This window comes from Toxorhynchites rutilus, chromosome 1 (assembly GCF_029784135.1).
Source record: "Toxorhynchites rutilus septentrionalis strain SRP chromosome 1, ASM2978413v1, whole genome shotgun sequence".
NCBI classification, from domain to species: Eukaryota; Metazoa; Arthropoda; class Insecta; order Diptera; family Culicidae; genus Toxorhynchites; species Toxorhynchites rutilus.
In genome coordinates, this window is record NC_073744.1 from 6,198,813 (window position 1) to 6,214,739 (window position 15,927).

Below are 15,927 nucleotides of genomic sequence, written 5' to 3' on the forward strand. Positions count from 1 at the left end.
ATCCAAACACATTTACAACACATTAATAATCAGTAGTAAGCTAGTTAGCTAGTCTTCTTTCAACACAGACTAGCTCATTGGTTTCAATTTGATATGTCCATCATCTGAATCGGTCCAGTGGTTCAAAAGTTTGGATTTTCAAAAAAAAAAGTTATTCTTGGAAAAAAAGGTGAAGAAGTTGATTTTTTGGATCACCCTAAAACGGAAATGGGCACCCTAATGAAAACATTGAAAAATACGGGTCGGGACCTCTGAAAAAAAAGAGGAGGGGGGGATGTTTGTCCCATACAAATGGAACACATAATCCAACCAAAAATGAGAATATTCGGAAAATTGAATTCCCATATGTTCTACTACAATAACATTGTGATAAGCGTTGTTAGTCCATTTGATGTTTGTGCTAACAAAATTGATCTTTGTTCCAAAGTGGAAATCGATTTTCAGGTGAAAAAACGCATATATCTTCCATATCTTCTATTTATATAAATAAAAATGGAATGTAGGGTAACACGGGGTGAGTTGGACATACGGGGTGATTTGGACCACCCCATTATCAAAGTACGCCTCAACTTGGATTTTTTGACGTAGGATTACGTCTTTCGGAAATATATTGGGGTACAAATTGAAAATCGAAAATGGAGAGCATCGTAAAAATTGTCCAATTTCAAACGCTTACTGCTCAGTCATTTAATGATGGACTGATGCGATTTTTGCGTCAATCGATTTCGGCACTCCATAAATTTTTATTTATATTGAATAAAATAATATATGTCATGGAACCAACCATCGAATAATTGAAAAATCTCAACCCCTATCCTAACGGAAATACCCACTTCTGACTGGTCGAAATTGACGACGCATGCGGTGGTTCCCTAACAGAGACATCAAAACCAAGCGCTGCCCGAGGGAAATCAGCATTGTAAATACATGAAAGTAGGAGGAGCTTTTGTTCCCACCGAAATGTGTTCCCTAACAGAGACATCAAAACCTAGGTGCCCAGGGGAAATCGGCATTGCAAATATATGCAAGTCGGGGGCATTTTTATATTGCAAGTAAGGTGAGTGGAACGATCAATTCTAGCGAATTAAATTTAAATTTGGAACTTCAATTTTGGTTGCTTTGTGAAATTTCATATCAATGACCGATCGTGTTTTGTGTAAAATTTAACACAAGTGTAAGTGTAAAATTGTATATGGTAGCAATTGTGTCAAAAATGACTTGATATATGAAACGGTTTATTTCAATTTTCAAAAATAAATAAAAACCAAGGTGTGTTCCCAAGGAAAGTTCATACTGCGAGAAAAGTTGGAAAAGTGAAGAAATTTTCGAAAAAATGATTTCCCATATGCTCTGCATATAATATTAGTTGTTAGTCCAATTAAAATTCGTATTGGGTTGAATAAACACACAGAAAGTAAAAATTTTAAAAGAAAATTATCTTTTCCATTTCAAATATGTTTTCTCTCTATTAAAGTAAAATGTCTTTACTGATGAGAAAAATTGATAGTTGTGTTCGGTATTGGTAATTATAACATTGATGAGTTTTGTTTCTTTATTTCATCCATACATAACACAGGAGGCATCTTGTCTAGGGTCACAGAGGGCGGTTTTCATCATATCTCATTCCACTTCGGCATCTTCTAAACGCACCATCTAACGACTAATTACCATCATTCTGTCATCATCACTCGGTTGTAAACACTGATGGAGTGAACAAACAATATCCAACAAAACAGCCCTTTTCGGGGCCACCAAATCATTAACAAAGAGTTTAATTCTTCAAACATATCCAAAATCAACAGATAGCCTAACGGAATCCTACGTCAACCATGCGGTCGTGTCTCGGACACAACCCTTCTTTGACTTTTATAATGTCATCTTTCATTAATGAACCTTATGTAACTAATGTAAAAAAAAACTTTCGTAAAATTCGAGAGGTGGAATCGAATCGAATTCGAGAAATGGTAGCATGAGCACGGTAAGCACTTTGATTATCGAAAGATGTGAATTTTCCGATCGTAGTTTTAAGGTTTTTCCCGCTGATTAAACAAACTTTTCGTGTGTTGTGCAGTAAAGTTCTGTACGCCTACAAAAAAGGAACAATTTTGATGCAGCGAAACTGTAAGTTTGATAACCATAAATGAAATTAATTGCATTAAAATTTTTGCATGTTGTGTGGGGTGACATGGACACGTTTTTGTGGGGTGAATTGGTCCTACAGATTTGAGGTTTTTCTTTGATTCCAGATGCGGCTGAATTACAAAAAGGGGATGGGCAGACAACGTTGGAAGAAGGATGAGCTTAAAAGAGCAACGCAGGCCATCAAAAACGGATTTTCTTTGACCAAGCATCGAAAGTGTTTGAAAATGCTCGAACAACAGCGAAAAAATCCATACAGAATTAGAGATGGTCTCAATCCAATTTTTCTGGTCTGGAATATGGCAAAGACACCTGGTATCGATCCCAGAACACTGTTACTAATTGTAACATTATTCCAAAATATTTTACATAAACATAAATATGTTTTTTTTTCGATGAAACACACACTGGACCAAATCACCCCGTATCAAATTTAAAAAAAAATCATCTCTTTTATTTTATGATATATTTGGTAGTTTAAAGCTTGATATAATGATTAAACATTATTGATTGAGAGAAAACAAGTGTAGTATACAATGTGACATTTTTTATTCAGACCGTATTGGTTTGGAAATATTAGGCGATTTGCTTAGGTGGTCCAAATTCCCCCCTTTTCCCCTATGTATTGGTAAGCGCAAAACTCGTGGAAGGAATCGTCCAATTTGAGCTGTCTTTATTTTATCATATTTTCTGTATCAAACATGAATTCCATGTGACGGAAACACATGTTATTTGCAAGTAATTAAAGAATCTTGAACGAAAATTGTGTCTTAAAATAATTTTATATTACATCGACGAGTTTTGATAGAAGTACAGGTCGGACTCGATTATCCGGAGACTCGATTATCCGGGATTCGATTTTCCGGAATTTTAGATTCGATTATCCGGAGTATTTAATTTTCGATTTCCGGAAATTTTGAATAATTTGTATAGTAATTCTATATTGAATAGCTAATATGGGTATCAAAAGAAAGGGCTTGACTAGTAGAATGCAGTTATTTATGAAAAATGCAAATCCAAGATGGCGGCCACTACAAAATGGCGGATTACCTATTTTCTCAGAACCCCATCAATATGGGTATCAAACGAAAGGGCTTGACTAGTAGAACACAGTTATTTATAGAAATGCAAATCCAAGATGGCGGCCACTACAGAATGGCGGATTTAATATTTTTTCAGAACCCCATCAATATGGGTATCAAATGAAAAGGCTTGACTAGTGGAACACAGTTATTTAAGAAAAATGCCCAAAAATGTATCAAAACAAAGTTCTCGACTAGTAAAACATAGCAGATAATGAAAAATCCAATTTCAAGATGGCCGCAGTCCCTAAACAACTTTTTGAATGGTTCCATTCAGCTTGACCTGTTGCTATGTATGTTTGAATGTGTGTTGGGTTGTCCCACATTAATAGAAAATTGACCCCGTTTCTGTTGAATGATTGATCTGAAATTTGTAACATACATTTAACTCTACTGTCATTATAAAACTACGTATTCCATGATCTTGAAAAATTCAATTTGGCCGCCGCTATGAACAACATAAATTCGAAAAGGTTGCCGCCACAAAATGGTCGACTATGTATTTTTTGCAATCCCCTCAATATTGGTATCAAATGAAATGATTTGACTAATAGAATACAGTACTGCCGTAATTTCGCAAAGTTACGCAAGCGCCAAGGTTGACGTTTTTCGTTTTTTGTTATAGATCGATAAAGAATACAAAATACTTTCAATGAACCGCGAAATTTTGCAGAAATGTGGAAAAATGACCCCGTAAAAGCTTGAAAACGAAGTGGCGCCATTTCCATTATGAGGCGGCGCAAGCGCCAATTTCCACTATGATTAGATCAAGCTGATTGTTATGCGATGTTATTTTTTATCTGATTTGATGGCATAGAATAAACGAGCTGAGACAGTAAATTCCACACAGCAACATATTCCATAATGGACGTTTAGTATAATGAGAGTCACATCTCTTCTCTCTTGTAAGAAACCACTTTTAATGTTTTAATGGAAAACAGTCCATTCCCACGCAGTGCTACATTTATAATAACCATCTTCTATCAGAACTGTAAACCACGCATTTTGAATCTTTATTTTAAAATCTCGTTCAATATCCAAGTTCATAAAATGAAAGTCAGCTTAAAGGAATATTTTATCCTAGATTGAGATGTATTTCTGTTATCATATTGCACATTACAATCTTTATTGTAACTAAATAATTAATCGTCATCAGTGTTATTGTTGATCGTGAGGTCTCCCCAGAAGTGTCGTTTTTGCTCAGGCATCAAGGGACAAAGCTTCTTGACGATATTTTCTTTCCTCGACTGCGCAATTCCTCTTTCGGAAGAATTGAAGCTTAGTGTTGATTGGAGGGTAAATGACGGTTTCTTCACTTCTTTCAGCTGAGTTTTGGTGAACAGTTGCACTCTCTTAAATTCTCCATCAAAACGTATCTTGTAGCAAAACTCAAAGCATCCTCGCGTGAACTGTATATGTTTTACATCAGATAATTTGGGACGCTGCTTCATGTGTTTTAATGCGGATGGCTTTAATTGTATTTTGTTTTGGAAAAAATCGGTGTAGTTCATTATTGTTACGATCGGCTTCTCAACTACATTAGCCTGCTCGACGCACGTAACAAAGTCGGAAAATGTGTAGAGCTCTCCGTTCTGATGTTTCCTCATACTTCGCTCAACGGCGGCATGAAACGCGTCAGCAGACATGAAAGTGTGTCCTGATTGTAAGTATTTGAACGTTATTTCTTCAGTGTTCACGAGTGAAGAATTGACTAACAGAATCATGTGAATGAAAAGGTTCCAATTCTTGTTCTGGCTAGAACAATTGTCTAACCAGTATAGAACCCTTTTCGTGGAACCATTCAAAATCAGATGTTTTGAGAAAACACTCATCAAATCTGATGACTTTCCGCTTATGGTTTCGTTCCATAACATAGCATGGACTGCTCCATTCTTTCCTCCTGCTAGTGGTGCAAATGTTTCATTCATGGCAACAATTCTCCTGGCAAAAATGACATCCTTAAATCGCTCCATTCTTGGCAACTGAATTACCTATTTTAGATCGAAGGAAAGATATAGGTATTAATTAACTTGAAAAATATAAAAAAATTCAAACCTTCTGCATATCCACGGAAACTTTAAGACCTTCAGCAAGTGTTTTATCTTTTTCATATTCATGTCGCGATGTGATAGCTGCATCACGGTGTTTTAACCAAGCAATGCATTCAGCACATTTCTCATCATTCACTTCTGGTGCAGCTGAGACGAATTCGAAACTACAGTTACTTTCAGCTTGCTCAAGATGATTTTCATTCTCATCACTTTTGTCGTTGGCCATTGAAACTTCGTTGCGAAACTCAATCCCTTCGTGGTTCTGCTTTCGATGACCAGTCGTTTTCAAATGAATTTCTGCTACTCGACACTTTTCACAGAGCTCATGACCAAGTTTGGTGAAGTGAATTTTCATATCCGATAGTATCTTATTGTAATATGAATAACTGCATCCTTTTAGAGACTTATCTTCACGCCGGACTATGAATAGTTAATGCATTTTCTTACATGTTAGATCCGACGGTAAGTAACGGACATTCGGCGCGTGCTCTCTTCTGTAGTGTGAAATGGTTGGATTGTAGGACAGTATATCTTCCTGTACAGCTTGTGCAAGAGGTTTCAATGGAACCTTCCTTAAATTGTGATTATTCACAGGCAGCACCTTGTTGGTTGATTTATGTGTTCTATATATTAAATTGCTAGAATAAATTACACATTATGAAATATTGACAATTTTAGTTACAAATAATAAACGTATTCTGTAACTTACTTGCTGTTCGATTGATATCCTAATGTGTTTAGAAAGAATTTCAAGCATACCGGATAGACAGAATCCCTTTCATCGGTCAGCCTAAAAGCATACGTATACGTCCGCTTGAATCCAGAACCACGTTCAACACGTCTACGTTTTATATCATGACGAGAGCTGTGTTCCAGTATGAACGATCTTTTTTTATCCAAAGATATGTTCCAATAAATTTCATCGATTTCAAATCTTCTGCCTTTTCAAATGTGTGAAGAGCACTTCAAATCACAGAAACAGTCAACAGCTATTACGGCCCGTGATAGTTTTCTACGTTCTACATACTGCTGATGAGCTTCCTGGCGCTTGCAAAGTGGCTTTCTTCGGATCTCAAAAAGTGCTTCATTCTTCAGATTCACTATCACTAGTGCTATCGTACTCACGAATTAGCTCCATATCGTTTCACTCACTTATATTTAGGTAAAACTTGGAAAACGCGAAAGAAATTTGACTGGTTGTGTGCAAACATAGTTGGAGACAGATTCTCGCATGCTTTGATGGATCAACGCCAATAGGTAGTGGAAACAGCGATTTTAAATTCGCTGTTTCCACAAAAAACTGGCGCTGGTAATTTTACTCAAATAAAACTGATTTTTTTCAAAAATCAAGCCAACGGCAATGTTTTTTCATCTAGTGTACACATTTTGTACAGATCAGATTTTTGTAGTGTACACGTATGCTGATTATACATGCAATTTTAAGAAAAGCCTCGTACTGAAAATTCTTCCCTCGGGCGCTTGCGTCACTTTGCAAAATTACGGCAGAGTACAGGTCGGACTCGATTATATACAGACTCGATTAGATGTCATTCGATTATATACAATTTTAGACTCGATTCTATTCAGTTTGGAAATATTTTTTTTTATATTTCAAATATGGCTTATTTCATGAAGAAATGTAACCGTTAAGGCGAAGGCTTGAATTTTCACCAGGAATTGTTTATATCGATATTGAAGCCAAATTACGAAAGATAGAAGTTGTGCGTCAAAGAACAAATTGTGGAGCGGTTAAAGAAGTTCATTTTAATTGATAGAAACAATCTAGTTTAATATAAATTTTTAGGATAAAATTAATAATAACACATTAAAAATTATTAACTTTTAGGTGTTTCACTTCCAAAATGTTATTAAAATTCACTAATTTAGTTGTTCCACTACTATATCCTGTACTAAATTCTCTCACCTTTCAAATGAAAGCACCAGAATTGTCTTCCGTAGCGTACTTTTTAATGTAGAGCCAGTTTGAAGCAACAGAGTCCGAAACAGAAAAAAAGTTCTGTAACTCTGTCATTGTTGAAATTCGAACATATGTGTAGGAGGATTTTTTACATCACATATGATCGTTTTTTTATTCTTTATTTGAGAGGCTTTCAGCTTCCTGGGCTGGTTCGCCTCAAATATGATCGATGATGATAAACATCAAATTCCTCTTTTATTTTCAAAAAACGAAAACAAATAAAAAAAATTGTTTTGACTCGATTATCCGGAGGATTCGATTATCCGGAGAGACAAAAAAAAATCAATACAGGTCGGACTCGATTATATATAATCGCAATTTCACTTTCAACGTTAATTTTCGAATCCAATACATAATCGAATCACGAAAAAGCTATTTTTCTATTAATGTTTGACATTCATACATTAATGAAAAAAATGTTTTCTTGAGATTCGATTATGTATAGGATTTGAAAATAATTGTTGAAAAAAAATGGTCGACTATATATAATCGAGTCCGACCTGTATTAGGAATTTTGTAGCACCCGTGGCGTTACACATTATCATGCCGGGTGTTCGAGTTCGATTCCCGTTCTGACCGGGGTATTTTTCGTCAACGAAATTTTTCCGATTTGCACTGTGGTTACGCGTATTCTTAAACTTGCCACTCAGAATACATTCAAGACGTGTTATTTGGCTTAAGAAATCTCAACTAAGTTACATGCAAGTTAATACATACGTTGAGATGGCAAAAGTTCCATTGGGAACGTTAAGGCCATTCAAAAACTAGGAAATTTATAGAAAAAGGAAATTGTAAATGGTCAAAGGGTTATCAATCGATAAAGAGTTCAACGTTTGAATCCACGAACGTTCGCTTAGTAAGAAATGTTTGTGAATGTTGGAAAGAATTCATATCAATAAATCAATTTTGAGCGGGACGAATTTTACCGGGTCAGCTAGTTTATCTTAAAAAAAAACTTCACCAAGTTTCATTTGGATTACGTTTCCATTAGGAAGAACTCTCAAAAAATTCAAGGTGAACACTGTCTGTTTACATGGATTTTCATCATCATACATGAATGAGCAAATGAGACGAAAGAGAGTGGAATAATTCATTCATTTCTTTTATCCTATGCATCTCATATGAATGAATATGATATGAGGACCCTTTTCTGATTAATTTTGAATCACATTGATAAAACTCACAACATTCGCTCGGTATGCAACATCATACAAACCTGAATCGTTCGCTGGTCCAATTCACCCGTTTCTGGAAGAGCCCCAAACCGTTGAACATTTTTAATTGCCAACACGATGGCATCCTCACTATAAAGCGCTTCAGCTTCGCTGGGACCCTTATCCAAGTAACCATAGCGTCGCATGAAATCAAACTATCATAACGAGGTAACCATGCTGTCAAACGATTCGATGGAAATAATCAACGAAGAAAAAAACCGAAACACCCACCATATCTTTCGTGGGAACCTGACTCGCCGTAACGATGTCCACATGGTTCCGCGCTGGCGCCCCAAGGAGCGCCCCAGGGTTGCCCATAATCAAAACAACAACAATAATTGCCCTAGCGACGGCTTTTCGTCGCCGCTTGGCCCGGTTTGCGAAAACGGTTGACGACCGCATTTTAGTGGATGTCATTCGAGATTCACCACTATCGCGCGCACTCTATCTTCGAACGAATGAACACACTTTTTTGTTTTTGTTTGTTTGATTTTTCGCTCGCGCCGTTTGGGAATCTTTTTCCCTCCAGAAGCATAATACGACTGAAATGGGATCCCCTCGATTCGTTGCTAATTACGGTCTCGGGGTGCTGCAGCCCGAGAGAAATTGCCAACATTTGTTTTTCTTTCTCCCTTTATTTCTTAGTTTGCGATGGGTAATTAAGGCAAAAAATATTCACTCTCGTAACGGGATCGTGTGGCGGTTCTTATCGCAAAGCCGACGCAACTCGACATCAACAATAACAATGTACTGCTGGCGATCTATCGTAAACAAACGCGATGAAACGCAGCAAGCCGAGACTGTCATCCTGATCTGTGGCCGCGTCGCAAACTTTCGCTCTCGTCAGCCTGCCTGCGACAGTGTGGGTATTTTATTCACCCAAGCGATGAAGATCTCTGGTTGAAGCAATAGCGACAAATCTTGCGTGATCGACGTATTTCATGGGGATTAAAGATTTTACATTAACGGATTTTGTTGAAACACTGTTAGTGTCACAAGTTTCTCAATCCGGCTTTATGTTCTCCAAGGCTCCGACTAAAAGTATCTGTGGTGCTAGAAAAAGTTCCGTACAGTTTAGCATTCAACCGACTGACTTTTCATTATCACCTAAAGCTCTTCACAATTTATCCCCCCATCTCAATTCGAAGAAATGTTGTCCATCCAGCAGCAACTGGTACATCAAACCCATTGAAGAACACCTTCCTTGCTCCTCGCTCTCTCGCAACGCACTTCTTCCACATACGAAAACTGGTCCCAAACAACAAACGGCAGGTGTTCAACTCTACTTGTTGAAATAAAAACCTGCATTTCGTCTTCCCGTCCCGGTCGCTGCCCCCAGTCCCCCCCAGCTTCTCGGCCTCCACGGTCCAGATCGTCGTTTGTTATCTTTCCTCGACTTCATTTTCCACACAAGAGCAGCAATAAAAGAACTCTGTATTCCCGCGTCTTCCTGCTTCCTCACCGAACGGTTCAAATGAGCGGGACTACACTCCCAGTGAGGGGGACCAGTGTTTGTTTTGCTGTCCTCGGTCGGTCCTATTTGCGCATCAATTCGCCCCATCCGAGATGTGTGAGTGTATGAAGTTTTTTTCTGCGCACCCCAAGCCAGCAGTGACAACTCGTTTGAACTTCCAGGAATCACTCCTGTGTCCTGCTTTGGACTCGGATCTCGGGTTGCTGGATCCTGTTTTTGCGCTGCCGGCGCATTGTTTGGGGGAGTATTTTGAGCATTTTTTTGGCCTCGGAAAAGTTTGTTTAACCAACAGCAGAAGTTTAACCTCAATTGTCGCTGTCTGAAAAGCGTTCAAAGGAGTTGGTGAATTGCGGTGTTCACAGTTAAGGCAATGCAACGAAACATAGCCCCAACACGAATTCGAATGGAACCGTCTCCCGGTGGTTGAACCAGAAGAATTGATAATACAACGGAATATTTTATATATCCAGACATCAGAAACATGGAAAGTGGTAATTTTTTTATCGACAGGTTTTTTTCAGTCAGTTTAATTTCCGCTTGAATCCAACGGAAATGAAACATTTTTTAAGGCGTCCTGTTAAACGGCCTTTTTTTATTTTCGGATTTATGGCATTAAACAATTGAACAACAATTCTGAATTAGGTTAATTTGACCAGAAGGTAAAAGTTGTAGTCTTGTAGTGCTTTGGGATGACAATCGATATCATTCATGCCATGCTTACATTAGCGAGTTAATTTGCTAATAAACCTGACGGAGCTGGTTGAGATGATAAGATATCAATGCAATCGTTATCGTTATCAAATTCGAACAGTTTTGTAAGCGATATGGATGCAATTTTGAATGAATGGTAGAGTGTCATATCAATAGTGTGGCTGTAATTTACACAGAAAAATAGAAGGTCCTGAACCTAAGGCCACGGACGTAAGTTTGACGTTGGTTTGTGATTGTTCGGAACAGCTTAATGTAATTATTTTCATTGTTCAGAAATCTGTTATTTTAACTCTTTTGAAACTCCAAATGGTGGCCCTCATGAACAAAAAATTATATGAGGTTGTGTTCAAGACACGACCGCATTGTTGGCGTAGAACTCTTTAAGTAGATGGTTGAAGTATAAGCAATTAAAATTGAACATAAGTAAAACGAAATACATGGTAATCTCGCGAAATCGTTCAAATGAAAACGTCTCTATTGTTATTGATGATGAGACTATTGATCGCGTTCGGGAAATTAAATATCTTGGCGTGATTATTGATGACAAACTCAAGTTCAACACTCACATTGACAATGCCATCAAGAAAATTGCCAAAAAGTATGGAATCTTATACCGATTGAAAAACGATTTAACTATTTGCAGCAAAATACAGCTATACAAATCAATCATCTCTCCTCATTTAGACTTTTGCTCTTCCATTTTATTTCTGGCCAATGAAACACAAATATCGAGATTACAGCGTTTGCAAAATAAAATAATGCGGTTGATACTAAAATGTAACAGATTCCTCATCTTTAATGTTGGACGCTCTGCAATGGTTATCCGTGAAGCAAAGGATTGTTTATTTAACTATGGTGTTCATTTTCAAAGTAGTTAACGGTTTGCTGCCTCGATATTTGTGTGATCGAGTTGAAGGAGGAAGCGATTTCCATAGATACAACACTACAAACGCGAATGAATTGAGAACACCCAATTTCTTGACATGTGCTTCACAAAATTCGTTGTATTTCAAAGGTATAAATGTGTTCAACTCGATGCCAAGACATATTAAACGTGCAACAACACTTACAGAATTTAAGAGGCACTGTATTTCACACGTGAAAGCTGTGTTTCATTAACAGCCGACCGATATATTTTTAAATTTTATGACGAAGATTGTTACTGACGAAGTTTTATACGAACGGATAATTTAATGTGGGATTTTTTTTTGCAGTTTGTTTTTAATATTTTCAATTAACCTGACGAAGTTTTTTTTGAACGGATTATATTTTGCAAACTACTTAATTTTTTAAATTATCTTTTTTTTTAAATTTGTATTTATGTCCTCTCTATTATGTCCGTCATGATCCTGGTGATGATGGACTATTTTTATTTTTATTTTGTTGTTTTATATTATATTAGTTAAAAAAAAAATAAAAGTAGTCTACATAAGTTTGAGCGTCGCGCGCGTAACACAGATATAAAGGATATTAAATTGAAAGTTTTCTAAGTGCCGGTCTAGAAATTTTTCGTTAAGGAAATTTTATCGATTTCTCTGGATGAGGATATTCATAGTCAATCCAATACAAGGCTGGCGGTTGGGCTCGTGCTCTGGTGGACCACTCGGCTGCAAGGGCCTCGTCGGGACCGTATCGGCTCTGTTGCGGACATGACCGAGTATTGGCTTGTCATTTGACATTGCAATTGTTTTTGAACTTATATCTGTAAATAAAATCAGTTCGTTTTTTTTTGTTTGCCTAGCTGATTTCAATGCTGAAAAAAATTACCAAATTATCTTTTAGATAACTCGTCTTGCTCAAATCTCTGTAGGGGAAGGAGGCGGGACCATCATCATCATCATCATCATCATCATCATCATCATCAGAACTACGCTGTAGTTTAATTCAAGTCGCTTGTTTATAACTGCGGATATTATTTTATAATGCTACGAAAATTTTGAAATAATCATTCTACCAGTTTGGTCGCCCTGAAATGTTTTTTTTATTGTAGAATCATTTGACGATAATTGTTTGATGATTTATTCTTGTGCTCGCAGAACAATACATGCTCGAGATAAGCGCAGCTGTTATCCTTAGTGAAGAAGGTTTTGCTACTGTCAAGCGAAACCAAATCACATACTAAATTCCAGAACGACATTTACATTTGACTAAATAAACGAAATAAACTCTATCTGCACGCGAACCCAAATAAATTAATGACTTATTATAACTTATTGAATAACTTGGTATTCTCCAAATAATTTTATTGTGCACAACCTTAACACCTGCCTCACTATAGCGTCAGTTGAATGCATTGATGCAATGTCAAAGGCACCAACGAAGCCTTTATGATGACAGAAAAACAAACAATGTTAACTGCTTGGCAAAAGACTGAATATTTGCCTCAGCAGAGATTCATTACTAATACCCTAGCGTAAATAACTTCCTCCCGCTATGTCCCCTCCTTGTTTATAATTATCATTACAAATGGGGTTTCAGCTTAGCGAAGATGCACTATTTTTACGTACGGGCTATGAAGCACGCACGTACACATACAAATATCCATATGTCGATGGCTTGAAGCCACTAAATAAACACACACTTATCTCTGCTTTGCGCTCTTCTCAACAGAAGCGCTTTTTGTTGATATTGTCAGTCTAGATTAGCTTAACTGTCATCCTTTGTGGAGACAGTTTTCCTACCGTCGTGCGAAATCAAATCACTGACAAAATTCCAGAACATTTTTTTTCTGGGTGAGCTGACGATAGCCTAGCTTGATGATTCCCCACACAATTGTGTAGCTCAAAACATGGTGGCAATGGTGCCAGTTTGATGTAATGATTGCAATGCCAGAGACATAAGCGAGTGAGTAATTTGGTCGCGTCCACAGCTTAATCCGAAACGGAGACATATGATGACGCAAAACAAGGAAGAACAAGCGATATTCATTGCTTTGAATACGGAACGAGACTGAAAGTTTACCTTCGTCCCTTGCTTGGTACTTCAAACTTCTTCAGTTCGTTCGTCTGTAACCTTCAAAAAGCCCCTTGAAAAATATAATCTTACTCCTCCATCCCCATTGCCTTGAGAAAGGCATTCGATCCCTCGCCGTCTAGCTCGCCCAGCAACGATGTCGTACAGTCGATTTCCTCACGAAGAATGAAAGTTTGCCTCAGCGAGATCCACTGTTTATACTCTAGGCAAATATTCCGCTTCGTTCTTCTTCTTTTCCTTTGTTCACGGAGACTTTATATCTTATGATTTCCCCTTCGTTGCTCGTCGATAAGTTGCTCATTATTGACAGCTCTGTTCGGGAAAGTACACAAATCGACAGAACAAATGTATGAAGAAATGGGAATGCTTCCAATTTTCATTAATTTAAACCATATACAGGCTATGGCATTATAATGTATATCATATCAAACAAATCTTAGGGAATTTCCGATTCGTTTGGTATGTTAATCGCCAAAATCCGTTCGCGGCAAAAATAGTTGTTAACTTTAACTTCATTACATAAAAACGTGACCTGTTTTCTGATGTGACACCCTTAATGAAAGACGTAGTTCTACGTCAAAAAATCGTTCCACTGTTAATAAAACACAGCTTTCACGCGTGAAATACAGTGCCTCTTAAATTCTGTAAGTGTTGTTGCGCATTTAATATGTCTTGGCATCGAATTGAAAACATTTATTCCTTTGAAGTACAACGAATTTTGTGAAGCACATGACAAGAAATAAGGTGTTTTTAATTCATTCGCGTTTGTTATCACACAAATATCGAGGCAGCAAACCGTTAACTACGGCCTGAGGGCATCCGTATACTAATACACAGCATTTGACAGCGTCAAACATGTCCACTGTCACTCGCGAAAACTGCCAAACTCTCAAGCTGGTGGAAATCAAGGTGCTTAACATACTGCCAGGTGGGTCAAAATGTGAAAACCATTTTACAGTCATGAATTTACAGGATGACATTAACACACTTCTAAACTGATGAATGCAAATTTACTATTCTGTTTCGAATATGTGTTCTATGCAATACAGTATTACGTAATATTGAACTGGAATTGTGTCTGATGATGAGAGCGTCGTGTTTTAAGTAATCGAATAACTTAAGAATCTCCATGCAAATTTTAAGTTTGCAAAATTGCCTTCTTTAAATTTTCGCGAATTCGACGATTGTTCCGAGTTAAATATGATTAGCGAAAGGGCGCGCCTTGTTCCATAGATCTGCCTTGAGCTCACCGAGTATTTAGTTTGATAGTTTGGCAATGACAGCTAAATTTGCAACACTTCTTGACTCGCGGATCATATCCTCTTGGCCGGGGTTTGGTTAACCACTTTAAGGAAGGAAGGTATTGTATTATAGAGACTTTAAACTTTTGCAGTTCATTCGTCGCTAGCCTTGAGAAAGGCCCTTTGAAAACTCTACTCTACTCTACTCCAGCGCTACCACCTCCGCCCTCCCGCCTTGAGAAAGGCACTCGATCCCTCGCCGTCCAGCTCGTCCAGCAACGATGTTGTCCAGTCGGTGTCCACACAAAGAATCCAACCACTTTAAAAATGAACACCATAGTTAAATAAACAATTCTTTGCTTCACGGATAACCATTTTAGAACGTCGAGCACTTCCAGCGTCCAGCGTATATTACTATGCAAATGCTGTAATCTCGATATTTGTGTATCATTGGCTAAACATAATATGGAAGAACAAAAGTCTAAATGAGGAGAGATGATTGATTTGTATAGCTGTGTTTTGCTGCACATAGTTGAATCGTTTTTCAATCGGCATAAGATTCCATACTTTTTGGCAATTTTCTTGATGACATTTTCAATGTGAGTATTGAACTTGAGTTTGTCATCAATAATCACGTCAAGATATTTAATCTCCCGAACGCGATCAATGGTCTCATCATCAATTACAATAGAGACGTTTTCATTAGAACGATTTCACGAGATTACCAAAAATTTAGTTTTATTAATATTCAACTTCAATTGCTTATACTTCAACCATCTACTTCAAGAGCGCAAATCTCCATTCAAATGTAAAACGACCTGATCCAAATCATCAGTTGCAATGAATAACACAGTATCATCAGCAAAAAGGTTATTATCACCCAAGATTATTCCCCTCCCAATAAAGCGCCAGGAATAGGCTGCATTCCTGCTGAAATCCTCAAAGCTGACCCAACAGTGTCAGCGCAGATGTTGCATCAACTTTTCACAGATATTTGGGAAACCGCGACTTTTCCGACCGACTGGATCCAGGGCATTTTAGTAAAAGTCCCGAAAAAAGGAGAT

The 15,927-nt window shown here is 37.5% G+C and overlaps 1 protein-coding gene across 1 annotated transcript in view; it reads right to left on the reverse strand.

Moving 5' to 3' along the window:
• Nucleotides 1-9,013, reverse strand: part of LOC129778079 (matrix metalloproteinase-2-like) — a 34,030-nt gene extending 25,017 nt beyond the window's left edge. The window contains exons 1-2 of the mRNA XM_055784744.1: nucleotides 8,696-9,013; nucleotides 8,467-8,619 (exon numbers count right to left, since the gene is read on the reverse strand). Coding sequence (XP_055640719.1) covers nucleotides 8,467-8,619; nucleotides 8,696-8,881 — 339 coding nt within the window. The 5' untranslated portion in view covers nucleotides 8,882-9,013. The remainder of the gene's footprint in view (nucleotides 1-8,466; nucleotides 8,620-8,695) is intronic.
• Between the last annotated feature and the right edge of the window lie 6,914 nt (nucleotides 9,014-15,927).